Source organism: Pundamilia nyererei, unplaced genomic scaffold (genome assembly GCF_000239375.1).
Source record: "Pundamilia nyererei isolate P.nyererei 1_Seehausen unplaced genomic scaffold, PunNye1.0 scaffold00109, whole genome shotgun sequence".
Taxonomy (NCBI): Eukaryota; Metazoa; Chordata; class Actinopteri; order Cichliformes; family Cichlidae; genus Pundamilia; species Pundamilia nyererei.
In genome coordinates, this window is record NW_005187510.1 from 748,632 (window position 1) to 766,755 (window position 18,124).

An 18,124-nucleotide genomic window follows, 5' to 3' on the forward strand; every position below is an offset into this window, starting at 1 on the left:
AAAACAAAAAGAAAAATCAGCCATGCTTTTGAATGCACCTTTGAAACGGGCAAAGAGCCTCCCAGCACAGCGCACAACAAAGTAGGACACAAGACAACTTAGCAGTGTACGTGCTGGTGCAGAAACAAATACAGATACTGAAAGGGAGATGCATGCACACTCTTACTAACTCTCTCTGATGCACTTAAAAGCAATGAGTAAAATATTGATAGCCCGAGGAGGTCCGGGCTGCTCAGTATGTGCTCTGTACGCACTATTAAAGAAAGTATGTTCATGTGTCTGCTAAAATGAGTATCTTCAAAATCTGTATCCATATAAAAGTCAGAATAAATGCCATTTGTTTCTACTGGTCTCAAAATTGAACTTCAGAGGGTTCATCTTATTCAGCAACAAAAACCTTCTTCATTGTCAAAAACATTAGCATCTCCTAGCAATTATACGATAAAAATCGTATAATAGCTGCAAAGACGGGCTAATTGTCATATTGATGTGATTAACAGTTAGTACCGTTATTAACCCGCAGAGATAAGGCAGCAGCCCATGTGCCAGTTAAATCACGAGCCAGGGAGGGGTGGGGGACAGCACAACGCCACGTGAGCGTACCATCTCTCCACTTTCTCGCTCGTCCCTCCTCATCATACACATGCATTCACCCCCCTGCTGTGGTATTGGAGAAAGCGCTAATGGACAGAAGTGATTACTGGCCACCTTAAGGTTGAATAGGCGAGATGAATAGATACGGTCACAGCCTCGCAGGGGGAGTGGACGAATCGCCTGACCTTCGCATGAAAAGACCAGACTCCAATCTGTCATCCACAAACTTCGCTGCACACCACCTGCTAGGCTGTTTTTTCACACTGTGTGGCACCAGGTAATAAGCAATTTTGAAAAGAAAGCAAGATGGAAAAAAAACCAAACCCAAAAAACAGAACACCTTGCAAAGTGTAGAATAGCGAAAGCCCCTTTTCCACAGCAGAAAAATACACATTACTACTTTCAGTTACAACACACCCTTTCTTGTTCATATCTCGCACGTGCACGTGGTCTCACATGTTCTCACGTGCACCCGGAAACAAATACAACTGCAGATGGCAATAGTAAAAAAAAAAAAAATCACAGTCAAAAGAGCATCAAACGAAAAAAATGTGACAAATATTGAAAATTGTGTTTTAGTTGTGTTTGGAAGGATCAAATCCAGTTTCCCAGAATGAAAACATGAAAACACAAATTTGCACATCATAAGCACAACAAATGAGCAGCTTTGGGCTCGGAAAGGACAACTCAAACTGAGTAAAATATCAAAGAAAAGAATAAAGGGAGGTAAGCAAAAAGGGGAGAGAGGAGTTGAATTCACTGTTACCTAGAGAAAAGAGAAAACATTGTTAACAGTATTTTCTTCAGCTCAAAGCCCTTGCACTAAAAAAAAAAAGAAATCTGAGGGGAAACTGGAAATAGAAGAATTAGTACTTGGTATCAAGAACAGAGCGAGACGAAGCAAAGTCAACACAGAGACAACGAGAGGCCACGGGACAGATGCAACACTGAACACTGGGAGCACGCTGGCTGTGTGACTGGATGCCCTACCTGTTTGGCTGAGTTGAGAGGTACTCCGGCTCTTGCGCGACATGCCAACCATGGCCTGCATTTTGGCACCAATGCTGGAGCGCCTCTTCTTGTCGTCAGTGCCTACCGTGCCAACCGCCGTGTCCGACTGACTGCCGTCCGTCTTCTCCAGGTTACACATGTCGCCACTGATGCTTGTGCTCTTGGTCATGTTCATCCCACCCGATGAGCCCATCTGCCTGTTTTTCATTTTGGATGCAAAGTCACTGTCAGCCACCACCATAGATGGGGGGGAGGGAAGGGGACAGGTGAAGACAGAGAAGAGAGGACAGGGCAGAGAAGGGGAGAGAGGAAGCCAGTGGAGGGGGATGTGAATGGAGAGATGATGGAGGAGGAAACAGAAGGAGAGGATGGAAGAGGAGAGGAGAGGGATAGTAGATGACAAGGTGTGGGGTGAAAAGGAGAAAAGGACAGAGTTCAGGTACAGGAGTTCATGACTTACAGTATAGATGAGGTTGACACTGATGTAGTGTATATTCTAAAGCCTTTTCATGCAGTGAAAGACCAACCATAGCCTACTCTCCAGCTCTGTAAATGGGTTTGTAAAAGTTTTGAAGCCGTTTGGGAAATCGGGAGTAACATAGAGTTAATACTCTGCATTTTATCTGTTAGGTTATTTAGTTTTTTGATTTAAGATGTCTAAAGACACTAATCAACTAAGACTCTGGTAGTATTCTGAGTATTAATTTAATAATCAAAGTATTAATTTATTAAATGAAAAGTTCACGGACATCCACAAGTAGGTAAGACTTGTGATCAAGCGCTCAAAGCTGCACACAGAAAAGTTGCCTGTCATCAGCATTATTCTCCAGCTCCTGCAGTTTGAAAGGAAATAGGCCAGTGTTCAAATGAGGGTCCTATTTTAGCCCTGCCAGTAAAATTATCTTTAAGAGACAAATTACATTCTGTATCATAGGCTCTGAATTCTTAATGGGATAAGTTACGTGTAGCACCCTCATTAATTTAAGTGTCTGACCTCCATCATGTAACTGCGTTGCAAAGACCACTCATAGAAAGATGTGCTGGGTAAAACGGGAAGGTTTAATACATTTTGACGACTGATTCCATCAATTAATTCAATCGTACTCCAAATTTCACATATATCAGACACTCTGCTGTATTTGATAAATGCTGGAGTTTATGTCTGATATGGTTGCGACATCTCATTGTCCTGCGCATGAACACAGTGGTGCTTTTAGTTTAAACAATCAGCCATGCCAAAACATCAGCAGTCGACCAGGCCTTCGTCTGTCTCACGCACATTCTCAGGCAGTTAGCTTATAAACAACATATGGAACCGTCATGAATGTGTGAGCACGTAGTAATGGCTGCTCATGTCACTCCTTGCTATGCTGGCGTGGATAGTATACACTGGCACATGCGTATCCTGTTTTGGCGGTCTGCACTTCATATTTTGTTTTTCAGCTGCTGTTGGTGAAATAAATCAGGTGTGCTGTTAAAAGAGCACCTCGTACCCCAGCCACCATTAGCAAACCTTTTGTTTATACCAGTTCTAGCACCAGTGGCTTCTGTTAAGTATCAGCCTGTGCTTCAACACATAAATATTGAATGCTTATTGGGAGATTAGCGCCTTTGATCGGTTATTGCAGCCCAGAGGCTTTGAAGACGACTCCAAGCGCTCGGCCGGCACCACGGGCCCGTGTGCTACAGGTGACATTCTAAAATATGCTCTTTCACCATCATCGCAGTGAGGCTGCATTTCATCTGCTCCTCACACGGCGATCGCGCCGCTTCTTTCATTACATCAGCACAGCAGCGAGGTCAGGGGGGATCGTGGCCTCTAACAATGATTGCCAGCTGAGGTTAAAATGCATGAGCGCAGAGCTTTCAATTAGAAATTTATGTTCTGTAAAATATTTAGCGACACAAAATAGGAAATGAGATGAAATGTATTCTTCTGATGGAATAAATGTCTCGTCTAATTCCCTACTTGTCTAATAGAACACACAGTGCCTGTCACCACGTTTATATCAAAGGCAAACTTTAATCCTTCTCTAGGAGGATGGCCAATAATAATATTTAATCTAAAGTGATGAACACTGCCGGTACGTGGACACATTCTACCCATTATCGGAACAGATGAATTATACCCAAACCACTAAGGGTCTATGATGGTTTGTTCCCTAAAGGGTGAACTTGCAACTGGATTGAATAAACATTTGGCTCTAACTGAATTGACGGCGCTTTTATTTTTCGTTTGTTTTTTTTTTGTCAAAATGCACAAACATCTGCTCTTAATGGACACACTGTTCTAAAGTAAATCATAGTCTCATGATTCTTCATACTCTCATAAACTGGTGTAAAAGGACACCTTACTTTGATTGTCCTCAATAAAAACAAGTGCATAAAATCTCTCGCACCTCCTCTCATTACAGTTTCGCCACTCTCTGAACAGGTCTGGGCAATCAATCCAGGGTTGCTGTGTAAATATGCCTACTTGGAAAACTGGGTCTCTCCAGGGATTTCTGATTTTCAACCTCAGCTCAAAGAACACAGAGCTCCTCATCATGCAGATTGCTCACCATGCATTTTCATCTAGGCCAACATGTTCCCAAAGCATAACCCAACCCCAAAATACCTTCGAAATCTTTGGTGTTGCAAAAATGTAGACAGGTTTTCCTACACAAAGCTGTCTTTAATAGGCCAATCTCCATACTGTATCATGTATTGATCATTTTTAGAAACCGATGGTAAACATTTAAATAAAGTCTTCTAAAAGGAAATGAGTCAATAGATATTAAGCAACTTTGGGGTGAAATATACATTTTATTTATTTAGTCTCACTAACAACAAGGAAGGAGCAGCTGTTATTAAAGGTGAATCATAAATGATGTATGGAAAAGTGCAGGTACCGTGGCAACCGTGCCCCAAATCAGAGCATTAGCATGCGTTCATGCCTGTCAAATTTCTTTTGTGTTTTTTTTTTGCAGAGGTTGCAGTGAGCAGAATTGAAGTGATTCATTAAAGTCTGGATCTCATATTTATCTTAAGCTGTAACTTGGATACGACAGTCTCATTCAGAGCAGAGATTTTCGCTTCTGTCTTCAAAGGACTAAAAACACACACGGCTATCATGATGCTCGTATGCCAAGCCTGTTTAATGTGTAGCAGATGTGTATTTACACTGTGACCTCAATACATAGGAGATGACTCATAAATAGATGTAGCTGGTGGCCATGTTTCTGCTAAATCACACTGCTTTACTACTTTCACACACACAGATAAGGAGAGCAGCGAATGCATCTTTTGTAACTTGAAGCACATTGCGTGTCACTTGCTGACTCCTCAAATCATCTCGATACATGTGATTGACTGTTTTCAGTATTCTGACTTCAAATCTGGAGGCTCTCATAGAAAAGCTTTTTTACCTATAGATATTCTCTGCTTGATTACGGTTCAAGTTCTGAGATTTGTGGCTTCAATGCCCAGTGGCACAATTGACTATGCAGTGGCATGAATAACAGATACGCTAAATGTTCTATCTCATACATGCTCTATCTCACAGATCCTAAGATTATTAGCATGCAGCAATTTTGTTTTTTCTATTGTGTGCAGCTGCAAAAATCATGACTCAGTGAGCAAACCTGAATGAACAAAACGACGCGGAGTGTTTGATTTTTTATCTCAAAAAGCAGAATATTGCATTACTCACAACTAGGTGGAATATCAGTTTATACTGTAGCTGTCATGAAGGAACAAGGGTTGATCACACAGATGAGAGTTGCCAGCATTTTTTAAAGTAGGACCAAATGAGCTCACTTTCAGTCAAGATGAAACACGTTGCAACTGCAGCATTGTAGCTTAAATCAAATCTCTGGGACACGTGTGCTCAAGTCGGCTTTTTTCAAATCTCATTTGTACGTTTCCGGTGAATTCACTGAAAGTGATTACCCCGTGGTCATCAGTATGAGGTTTGTGATGTGACACATAAAAACAGGGAAATATCGAGGAGTAGCTGGAGACAAGGAGGAGGTCTGAGTCGACAAGTTGCACGTGCAAAACATGACTGCAGGGGAGCAAGTGAAGAACACTGACTGATAAAATACTGATGCAGCATCCCAACACAACACAGCACACACAATAAAGCAATATACACAGCAACTTCAGAGCAAACCGATGGATGAGTGGGCAAAGCGTTAGGACTTCCTAATCTTCTGTTTGCACTGTATAATCCACGATCCACTGTGTAAGTACAATTTACTTACACTTCAGTGGATCTGCTCCTGTTTCTGCATGTGCATTTAGCCTCCTACGCGCATGTGCAGAGTGCACCTTCTCAATCAGACGGTGCACACTAGTGTAGAGTTAATCACGCGTGAGAGGGTGTAGCTTTTATCTTAATGTGTTTTCTGTTAAGACCGAGGGGCAGAACTAATATTGGTGAGAAGCGCTTGCTTGGATCCTGCTGTGAATGTGATTTGATGGTAAAGACATCTTATCAGGAGTGCAAGCTAAGCTTCTTTCTGTTCCAAATAAATTTTGCTCTTGAATTTGCTCTTGACACAATTTTCAGACCTGCTAGTCCAGCACAGTGCAAAAATGAAACCACGGTCTCTTGTGGTTTACCAGGAAATAGTGTCATGTTAAATATAGTCTTAACATGTTAGAAGCCAAGCTTCTAATATGCCAAGGCAAGAAGCCAAGGCTCACTAAACATTTAGACATGAAGGTCCACTCAGAAAAACAACAGCTTTTATGATGTGTAGTAAAATATCAACAGTTCACCTAACTTCTGATTTAAATAAGTCTTCGACTTTATATTTACTGTACATCTCTATGCACACTTTGTGTGAATGTGACTATTATTATTATTATTATCATCATCACTTGTATGTACAGTTATACGTTTAATACAGGGAGGCACTTTGTTGAACCTCTTAGCAAATCAAAAATTGATGTTTACGAGGGTCTTGCAGTACACCTTGTGGTAATGCTGGATTTACAGTACTGCATTAAATTTGTGCCATAACCTGGTGCTCACTTTCTCATAAATGTCTCATAAATATTGATCAGCAAAAGGCTGATACCTATGTGAAACATAAAGCAATAGGCTGTGATTGTATCTAGCACACTCATAATCCTAATAGTATTTTTCCATAGTAAACATGCAGTTTTTCTTGTTTTCATTGCTCTTTTTCATTGGTTCGAAGGTCTTCTCTACTTCCTGCATGTCGATAAAAGTAACTGTTGTTTAAAAGCATGAAACATGAAGAGCTCAGTTTTCCTCGTGGTGTCAGAGCATTGCAGGCATACGGTAAAAGCAAGCTCTGATTAAGTGCAGTACTATAAATTCAGGATAAAGTTTATTCTTTAGATAGTAACTGTAGAGTTCACATTATCTGATGTGTGAACAGACTGCATGGACACCAACTGTTTTCATGTCACTGCCATTATACACTGCTCAAAAACGTTAAAAGGAACACTTTAAAAATACATTCGATCCCAATGGGATGTGTGCATGACTCACAACACTGGAGCGTGCACTTATTGAGATGACCACTGCTGTCCTGGGAGATCTCCCCCAAAATCTGGACCAGAGTATTACTCAGCTCGTCGACAATCTAAGGTGCAACTTGGCAGCGTGGACTGAGTAAAACATAATGTCCCAGAGGTGCTCTGTTGGATGTAGGTCAGTTGAGCATGGAGGCCAGTCAGTAGTATCAATTTCTTCATCCTCCATGAACAATGTGCTTACTCTAATTACATGAGGCCGGGCATTGTTGTGCACCAGGAGGACCCACTGCACCAGTATAAGTTCTGACAATGTGTCCAAGAATTGCATCCTGATACCTAATGGCCGTCAGGGTGTGTGAGGCCTGTGGGTCCCTCCATGGATTATGCCTCCTCAGACCATCAAGGACCTACCACCAAATTGGTCATGCTGAACGATGTTACCCTTCCACGTCTGTCACGTGGGCTCAGAATGAACCTGCTCTCATCTCTGAAAAGCACAGGGCACCAGAGGTGGAGCTGCTGATTCTGGTATTCTATGGCAAATGCCAATCAGGCTCCAGTGCTGAACAGTGAGCACAGAGGCCACTTGAGGACGTCGGGCCCTCAGGTCACCCTCATCATGTCTGTTTTTGATTGTTTGGTCAGAGACATTCACACCAGCGGTCTCCTGGAAGTCATTTTGTAGGTCTGGCAGCACACATCCTGTTCCTACGTGCACAAAAGAGCAGATACCAGTCCTGCTGATGGGATAAGGACCTTCTACGGCCCTGTCCAGCTCTCTTAGAGTAAGTGGCTGTCTCCTGGAATCTCCTCCATGCTCTTGAGACTGTGCTGGGAGACACAAAAATCCTTCTGGCTATGTCACACATTGATGTGCTATCCTAGGGGAGTTGGACTATCTGTGCAAGCTCTGTAGGGTCCAGGTACCACCTCATGCTACCAGTAGTGACACTGACCCTTGCCAAATGCAAAGCTATTGAAAAAACAGTCAGAAAAGATGAGGGAAAAACATCATTGGTTTTTACCTGGAAAACCATTCCTGTTTTTGAGGTTATGCACCTCTAATGCACCTGTTGATGATTTCATTACCATCAAAGAAAAAGTTTAACACCAACCCACAAGTTGAACTGACTTGATGCTCTGATTAAAAAGTGTTCCTTTATCTTTTTTAAGCAGTGTAAAATATTAATGCTACTCTACCTTAGTATTGTTAAAGGTCAACAGGGCCACAGTTACACCATCATCAAGGTAAAGAGAGGAGGGTAGTCACCACACTCTGTCTTGCACGTCCTCATATAAATGTGCAAAAGACAGTCGTCCACTGGGATTTATACTACTGTTAGTAGTTTTCTTCATCATTGTTAGTCTACAGTTTGAAGCTGCTACACATGTGTTACCTGAGGTCAGTCTCTGAGATACTCCTTTGGTGCAAGTCCTCTTCTTTCTCCACCAAATCCTTCTGATGCTCTTTGCCTGCGTCTACCTTTCCCTCCCACTCCTTCCCCCCTCTCTGCACCCTTCCTTCTTTACTAGCCCCTCTGCCTTTTTCTCCTGCCTCCTCTTCCTCCCTCACTTCTCCTAACTGCTCATCCCCCTCCCGAGAATGGCTCCTCGATCGCAACTGGCTGAAGATGGAAACAGAGGCACAAAGAGCAGCACACGCAAAGCCAAAAGAAACAGAAAAAACAGAAAAAAACAAACAAAGCGTGAACAATGTCAACAACAAAAGAGAGACGAACACAGAGATGCAACGCAGCCATGATCAAAAGCAGACTGATTCTAAATCACAGAAGAACTAACGTAGACTTAAAGCAAAGCACCATGCAGAGGAGTTTGTTTTTGCTTTGATATGAGACGACACCCAAAGAGTAGAAATATGTTTAATGTTTCAGTGACTACTGCCAGATATGGACAAACTTCCCCCACAGCGTGAAGGAACAGAGTTCAACCACTTGGCTCCAGATTCTCTAAAATGGAGCCAAACTTGAACTCATCACAGGGAGAAAATGACACGCAGCGCTACAGGAGGGGCATTTTCTCCTCGAGTAACCATGTGCAAACAGTTTCAAATTTGAAAACGTCTGGACATGGTAATGAATATGGGGTTCACCGCTGAGGGGGGCGGGGTTTGTCCCTTCCAGCTTGATGGTAATTTAAAGAGCGACACAAAGTTTGCATCAGCCTACCGGATCTTGCGGTTTCCTTGCGGCCTTTCTGACTGGACAGACATGTAGCTCGTGCTGCTGAACCGAGAGGCACTACTGGTTCTCGACACAGCGGACACGTCGCTTACATCACTGTCCGACGACTTGGCTGACAAGTTGTCGGAGCCCCGTGGATCTCTGCCTGAACGCTGCAAAGAGGGCAAAGAATGAGACATAAAGTATGGTGACATCAGATATCACAAGTTTAGGGTTTTTTGAGCACTCAACAATTTTAACAAGTACAAAATGTTGTTGCTAAAATAGTCCCAATGAAAACTTCAACAAATTACCAAAGGGTAGAGATTTCTAAAATGACTTCTACGTCTTTGCCTTGTAAGGGAAAACTATTTGATCAAGACAAGCAGTATTTCAGAAATAAGCTGTTGAATGTAAATAAAAAAGAAGAAATATGCACACTATTTTTACGTTAGGCATATTAGGTGAGCGACTTTAAAGGTCAGTATTTTAATTATGTAGTGGGAAAACATTGCGCTTGCAGTTAAATACCGCAGGGGTTCATGGTTTGAGATTTGGTCTTACCAGGTTCAGAGACTGGGAAAAGTTATAAATGACATCCACAATTTCAGCTTGACTTTCATTTTTGTGTACAAAAGGCTGGAATGGCACACGAAAGCATGTCTTCGTTTCATTCAGCTTCTGATCAGCATCCATTGTTTGTGTGTGTGTTGCAGGTTTTCACAGGCTTGTCTTGTTGATTTTAATTGACTTTTTACATTTGAGCTAATTTATGCTTTGGATCTATCTAGCATGGATATATTAGATGGTAAATGGACTGCTACTTAAATTGTGCTTTTCTAATCTAACTGAGCACCTAAAGCATTTGTTACTATAGTTCTCATTCTCCCAGTGCTTTTTGTGCAAGATCATGTCTAATATTTGCACACTTACTCACACTCTTTATAAACAAACATGATGCGTGTTTTAGAGAAACAAGTAAAATGAATTCTGGAAACTAGATTTTTGAATTGGGAACTAGGGCCAAAAAATAAAACTGTTGCAAAAGTGACAAAACTGCAGATTCTTCAGTGGCCCCTTGAAGATGTCACACAAGCAAGCTCCTATGTTAAAATGCCCAGTTTCACAGCAGAAATAAACCTAACATTGGTCCAGGCCGGGCGTCGACAATCTTCAACATCAAAAGAGCCATTTTAGCTCCTCCCAACAAACTACGAGAGAAAAAGTGCAGCACACGCGTGTAACGTGGATTAACATGTTTATTTTCTATGAGTTTCTAACTTGAATATGTCAAGCTCTGCCTGCTCTTGCATTACTGTGTTCGATTAACAATGCAGACAAAGAAATAATGCGCACACTTGTGATTAAACTTGTGATAAAGTTTACAAGAAGCTGTTGATCAATCACAGTCCATACAGTGTTGTTGCCAGAGACCAAAGATGGAACATTCATCAGCAACTGTTCAATAAACTAAATTTTTTGGACATTGTTTTGAAAGATATTTGCAGGCACTTAAGTTAAGCTAGCAAACATTGGAACTATTAGAAAGTCCAATTGTTCTTGATTGCATCACAGCACACCTGGGAACCTCGCTCTGCGCCGTTGGTTTCCTTTTTGCACGCTCTCTTCTTTTTCAACAACTACCCAGTTTAAAGCTATGCCTAGCAGTGTGACAGATTTGTGTGATAACAATTGGTTGTAGGTGCAATATGGCTTGCCAACAGCCTATCCATGAAATATGTAATCCAGTTTTGCTGATTGGCTAGTAATACTGGAAGGCTTTTTTGTGTGTTACATAGAATTGCTCATAACAGGTGTTTATGTCTGTGTGATGTACCTTCCTAACCAAGCTTGTTAGCATTAGCTGACAACTTAGGACTCCAAAGAGTCATCCAAATATGGTCACTCCTGGCTCTGAAACACCCAGATGGCAACAACTAAAACGCTTTTCTCCACGCTTTAAAACGGGACTTCATAAAACAAAGATTCTTGTCATGTCTTGTCAATTGTTTATATACAGGCTAAGGCTCTCATACAAAGCAGGGTTACGGGGATTAAGTAATAAGATGGTTTATAACTTACTTCAGCATGCAAAACAAATTGGCAAAAGTCATTCCCTGTATGCCTGCTTCTTAATGCTTGTGATGTGCAATTTTACTGCTAATTTTTTAGGGTATGATTGTCACTGGGGAAGAAGCTGAATGTCTAACTAAAAACGAGCACTTTTCAGTGGAAGACTGGGTGGAGCAAAATCAGGGTTGTGCTCTGAGAACTTGTCCCACAGAGACTGTGAACTTTCCAAAAATTAAAAACAACTTGAGGTATCATCCTTCTGATTAACTGGATGAGATCCAGAATGCATCGCAGACATACAAGCATGAGGACTTGTAGAGTGCGATCTAAACACTGCACCCACGCTTAAAACAGTCAAAAGTGGCACAAGAAGATGATCTTAAACAGGCAAATTTCAATCAGGTAATGTGTTTGTTTTCCATTTTTGAAGACTTGTGATCTCATGTAATTGTACTCTTAATACTTCATGTACATTTTACTAAAAAAATTAATGAATAATATTCTGATTTAGACATACAAAGTTTTGCATGAGTACTTAACCATAAGTGGCAGGAAGACAGTTACCATATACTGTTTAATCCAGTGACAGTCAACTGGCTCACAAAGTCGGATTCTACTCAACTAACTTTATACACAGGCTTTCCTGGAAGCTGAACTGGGCTGGGATGATCTTGGCACAGACTTAGTCCAAGCACATTTGTGAACGTGGATGTGTATATAATATCTTCTTATGTTTTAGTTGGCTGTTTACTGTAACTAAATCTGGACGGAGTGTTACAGTAACTGCCTTTATTAGCATTGTTTTTGTCAATGGGAAGATATTGCTCAACATACAAGGACTGGGGAATAATTTCAGCAGCTTTTTATAGACTCCAAATGCCATAGTTTTCATAGCACTGTCTTAAAAGGAAAGCAGACAGAGGGGCTTCATCTGCTAGGTCTCAGACCAGACCGCAGTGAGACAGCAGGCTATGGCCGAGCTCTCTAAACATGTTCAGGACTTCTCCAGAACAGAGTAGTAAACAGTGGACTTTACACACAATTCCTTGAAATTGCAAAGTGATGTATTGAAGTATTTGGCCAAAATGACAAGGAGAAAAATGTAGTTTCCCACATAGAGATAACTCTAGGTGGCTTTAGATTGTTGTCGTTTTAGATTTGTGTGCAATGATTTTGAGATATCTTATCGTTCCATTTACTTTTTCTGGGTTAACAATGGACACTGCTGAGAAACTGTTGGGAAGGATTAATAAAATGTATCCTGGCGCTGTGGATGCATGTCGCTTTTTAAAGTCAAAGCTTTGGATAAAGACGTGTATAATATATATCTGTGACTCAGATGAGCTGATTAGAAGAACAGCTGTATCCAGCTCTGTGTTTTCCAGCCTTTGAGTCTTTACCAGCTGCACTTTGTTTTGATATGTTTTGTGACCATATCTGTGCATGATGCAAACATCAGTGAGCATGCATTTTGGAACTTTGTGAACAGTGTTTGTGTAGGAACGTCGTTTTCTGGAGTGTTGAAGCATAAATTAAGCAGACCTGGGCGTGTTTTCTTTACCTTGTGGTAGTCCTGCTCCAGTCTTGAGTCAGAACCAGCTCCCTGCTTGTACTTGTTCATCTTTAGTTTCATCTGTCTGGTCCTCTCCTCCATGTCCATACCTGAGCACAGAGACAGATGCGAGTCAGCTGGGAGCTGGTGGACTGTGAGGAGAGCCTCATGGAGGGGCATACTGTTATGGTGAGAGAGGCTTCTGTTGAGCTATGAGCCATGAGCTATGACGGGACAGATCTAATGGGAAAAGCTGAATGGTTGGCTGTTTTTAACAAACACAAACCCGTAAACATATGCTGCATAGAATAATAAACTAATTTTTGAAATCAATAAGTCCCACAAAAAATGCTGCTTTTTAGTCAGTCACTAATATTCAAATATTTTTATCTGACCTCAGTAAAACACATTTGAATGCTAAGCCAAATTACTCCAGTACTACTACAGCACTAAATGTAACAATACTAGTGATGCATTTTTAAAAAAAACTAGATGAAAGGAAATGATTAAACAACAAATTGAAATCCCTAAACGATCACATTAATTGGCCGAAGCATCCCTCTCGATTAAAACTGACAGGCATTTTAGTCCTTTTATAATTGCATAAAATCATCCGGTTTACCCATCTTATCACCTCCCAATTTCAGTTTAAGCTCTGCAAATGTGATTCTTACATTCGCAACCATGCACAGGCCTCTGTGGAAGTACAAATACCAATAAGAATAGGAACTGTGTACATTTTACACACCTAAAAATGACAAAATAAGCTACAAACAGTTTCTACAGTGACCGTTTCTTTTCTGCAAAAATGTTCACCACATGGTGACTTTCCTGCTTTTTCCTGCATTTCCATTTTCCTGCTTACTCTTTGTCTCTACTTTTGTGTCATATGACCGCAGTGACAGAGTGAAGATGAATGCACACGTACAGGCGCCATGCTCACGTGCCTTCATGTACACACTCGCACACAAAGAGAAACGAAAAAGCAAAGAAAAAGAGTAAAATAAAGGAATACAAGCTCAGAGCAAATGAATGACCGCATGAGTGAAGCGAAAGGAGTTGATGCATCACGCAGTTAGTAAACTACATGTGATTTCGCATCTCTCCAGGAGTATTTTGTTAACTAATAGTATTTAATTTAACTTTGTTAAATGATTGTAACTGAGCTGCTTTTGAAATTCCAGTGCAGTCAGAAAGTCGTTTTTTGTGATCGCTTCGTTTTAGTGGTCGTGATAAATAAATAAATATGAGGTTAAAATTGAACAACTTTGAGTTCATGTTCTTTTATACCAACACGTTCTCATCTCAACTTGTAACATAGAAACGCATGTGACAAATCGCCAGTGTGTTACGCGTTTGGAGGCACGAGAGCCGTTTGGAATGAATGTATACATGTAAATGTGTTTTACGTTCTGATCATGAATCACTTTGGAAAACACTATCTGATAGTGTTAAGGTTATGGGTATGGTTAGGGTGTAACACGGCTGGAGCGTGTGTTACCGCCGCGAGTGGCATTCTATTGGGTTCAATTGAGAATCCGGAGCATCTCATAAGGACGCGGAAGGGTACCTTTCGTTACTATGAGACGCCTCGGGACATGACAAATCGTCTGTATGTTACGCATTGGCAATGACAATGCTCTGTTTATCCAATTTTTATTGGACAAACAAGATTGGACAGTTCATCACAATAAATTGTGTTAGATCCTAGAAGACTGATGGCTTTTTCATGCTTGAAGCTGGAGAAACGAGGCAGTTAGCTTAGCTTATCATAAAAACATTTAACCTCGTGTGGTCTAGACATAAAAAGCTGAACAACCAGGACCTCAGAGGCTAGCTGCTTAACAAGTTGTACCTTTTGTTTTGGACTGCAAAGAGACCACATTTTAAGTGACTCGGTGACTGTGCATGAATGTGTGTGGCAATCATTGTTTCATTTCAAAGCAAATCTGTGGAACAAGATCATGAAAACCATACTCACTAAAGTGAGTAAAATTTTTGACTGCACTGCATTAGCAGCGTTTAGGAACTCTAAGTCATTCAAAACCACATGAATCATCAAATTTCACTTGAAATAGGCCAAAAAGAAATCAATTTAGGGAAAAAGTAGCAAATCTATGTCTACAAAGAGAGTAATCAAAAGAATAAATCTGCTGTCATACGCTCACAGTAAGTTTTTATTTTTAAATCTTGGTAGAAAATGACAGTGTCTCACGTGCTGCAAAGAAACCACACTGGTGTGATCGTGATCATGCTTTAGTGAATGACAAGCCCACACAGTCTGTCTGCAGAAAAAATAAAGCAGCAGAAATGGTATGGAAGCCAGAAGCATCATCTAAACAACAACGAAGAGAGCAACGCCGCAAGAAATTGGAGTCAAGCCAAACGGGAAAATAAAAGACGACTGAGATGAGGGGAGGCGGGTTTGAGGAGGGGGAGGGCAAGCCAGGAAGACGTACAGAGAGAATCACAGCAGAGGAAGGAGAAGAGGGAGCTGAGACAGAAAAGAAGGAAGGTGCAGAAGAAGAAGGGACAGACCTGAGTTCGTCCAACTTGGTGAGTCCGTGTCTTCTGGGATCACATCACACAATGGACAGACACAGACAGAGGAGAGGAAGATGGATGTGAGAGGATGCACGAAGGGTAAGGGGGAGGGCGAAGGAGGAGAGGAAGGATGGCTGGGAGGGCGACGCCATCACCAAAGGTCTCGGGTTTGGAGGGTCAGAGTAGACAGGAAGGAGTCGGAGGGGAGGGAGGGGGACACGACACAACAATACAACACGACAATAACAAAAACAACAAGCACAGAACACACAAACAAAATCATAGAGTACACCAAGAACACACAAACTCCACCATGGGCACAGTGAGAAGTCAAAATAGAGCAAAAAGGGTGCGAGGCCGGGGGAGGCTGAGGTAGAGAGGCCAAGAGTTTGGTTATTAGAAGTCAGAGAGAGAGGGAAGGGGAAAGGTTCTGTGCTTTAAAGGGGAAAAAAGAGCTGAAACAGGAAAGAGATGTTAATGTACCAAACCAGATAGAAACTTGAGACCTCTCTGCAGGCAGGTGAGGAAAGGAGGAAGAGGAGGAGAGAGGGGAGGGGGAGGAGGTATATAAGGAGAAGTGGATGTCACTTGAACCTGCATGGGGCAACTGTGGGGAAACAGCCTGGAAAAGTAACATGAACGGAAAAAAAAGAGGAAAAAAAAAAAAGAAAAACTGAAAGCACAGAGCAGCGAGCACACAAAAGAGAGACGGCTACCTCACACAGTTTCACCAAGAGAACGTTCAAACTGACAAAAAATAGAGACATCACCTGGGTAGAGTGCGAGAGGTTTAAATACACGCAAGTGTACGCTTGGGCGCGCACACACACACACACACACACACGAGCATCAGCCACAAGATCTCTCTGAAAAGTCACACAATACCAACATTCGACTGCCTGCTGCCAGGCATCTCTGTTGATTCCGATAGATTCACATTGTATTCATACGCACATTTCACTTGTCTCTGTATTATTCATGTTCTTCCTTTCTTCCGCTCGGGCCCCCCGAAATATTCTGTTTAACTCCAGAGATGAAGTGTGCTTCTGTTTCCTCTGCGGCTACCAAGACACTTTCACACGTTTTGATCTCGCGTCGAGACAGCTGCTCAATGACTGACCCGACCTCAGTTCACAGGTTTAACATCGGGGTCCGGTTTGTTACCAACCTTCTCTCTTAGAGTCATGCTGACCCCTTTTTTTTCTCCTGTTCTGTTCTCCAGCCCTCCAATCTGATCTCTATCCCAGGGGCTGAACCTGACAAATCAACAGTAACGACCAGGAGAGCCTTCATTGTCCTACACCCCCCCCCCCCCCACACACACACACATACACACACACACACACACACACACACTGTGTATGTAACCCCCCCCCTCCCATACACACACACACATACAGAGAATTTGCATTTAGCTCAATTAGCACTCACTTAGCTTGAATAATGAGGTGTCACATGAATTAAAAGACAATGTGAGGCATCTGCCTAGCTAGCTTTCATGAACGTAATAGCAGTGTGGTTTAGCTTCGTCAGTCATTCCAGGAAACACACAGAAAATATGCAGAGTTGGAGAGAAATGAGAAATGGATGGAGTGAGAAAGTGAGAGACTGACTGAAGACCAGGCTAGCTGTAGGTTCATCACAGATTGGCCTGTGGGAAGCAGAGGCTTTGAAAACATGCCTCTCTGCATCCTGCAGACGCACTGAGAGAGCTACTGGGTTTTTAGCTCAGAACAGCAGATGTTTTATGTTTTATTTTAAAGCCACAATCCTAAATCTGGTTCTGTTGTCAAAACGTACCAGCAAGCGGCATAACAAACTAACTAACATAAATGAGGCTTAACTTAAAGGAAGGTGAAGGCGTGCCACCATGGGAACATTTCAGGAACACATTTCATGCTTCCTATACATCCATGGGCAAGGATCAGGTGTCATTTAAATAACGCTGTTATTTGTACAGTGCTGACAAAAAAAATCAGTAAAGAAATCAATATAAAGGGTAAGAAATCTATAAAATGTATCACTATTTTTTAAGGCGCTAGAAAAAAAAACCCAAAACAACAATCTTTTGTGGGGGGGTTTTTCATAGTTTGAAAATGTCAACTCCAAGATGCACTGCAATACCACACCAAGCAAGAAGAGACTGAAAAATAGAAGGATGCCATCCAGAGGCTGACAAAGACACCTCCTGTTAAATCAAAGGGGTGTCCGTGTGTGTCTATATGTATATATATGTATATGTATATATATATATATTAGGGGTGCAAAGGTACACAAAATTGACGGTTCGGTTCGATACTTTGGTGTCACGGTTAGATATTTTTTCGATACAAAAAATGTTCATGCCTTTTTAATTTGTCATTTATTAAAATTATAAATATATATTTTAACTCAACTTAAATTTAATGTTGCTGAAACAACAAAGTAGAAAAATCTATCTGATCGAGAAATCACTCATCTTTGGAAAAATAGTTTATTACAGAGAAATGTCTCTTTCCAAAGTAAAAGCTATACTACTCTTCTTCTGGGCTATATTCTCAGCAGCATATTAAACATATCAGGTCCCCATAAGGAGAATCATGTGCTAACGGCTGTCTAAATGACTCGGGTAAAGTTTGTAGCATGCGTGCTTGTTGTTTTTGTCTGCTTCCACTTGTCTTTGCACTAGGATGATGTC

The 18,124-nt window shown here is 41.5% G+C and overlaps 1 protein-coding gene across 1 annotated transcript in view; it reads right to left on the reverse strand.

Annotated features, from left to right (window-relative positions):
- Positions 1 to 18,124, reverse strand: part of rims2a (regulating synaptic membrane exocytosis 2a) — a 149,506-nt gene that overhangs the window by 18,652 nt on the left and 112,730 nt on the right. The window contains exons 25-29 of the mRNA XM_013912955.1: positions 15,442 to 15,474; positions 12,913 to 13,013; positions 9,285 to 9,451; positions 8,496 to 8,723; positions 1,585 to 1,829 (exon numbers count right to left, since the gene is read on the reverse strand). Coding sequence (XP_013768409.1) covers positions 1,585 to 1,829; positions 8,496 to 8,723; positions 9,285 to 9,451; positions 12,913 to 13,013; positions 15,442 to 15,474 — 774 coding nt within the window. The remainder of the gene's footprint in view (positions 1 to 1,584; positions 1,830 to 8,495; positions 8,724 to 9,284; positions 9,452 to 12,912; positions 13,014 to 15,441; positions 15,475 to 18,124) is intronic.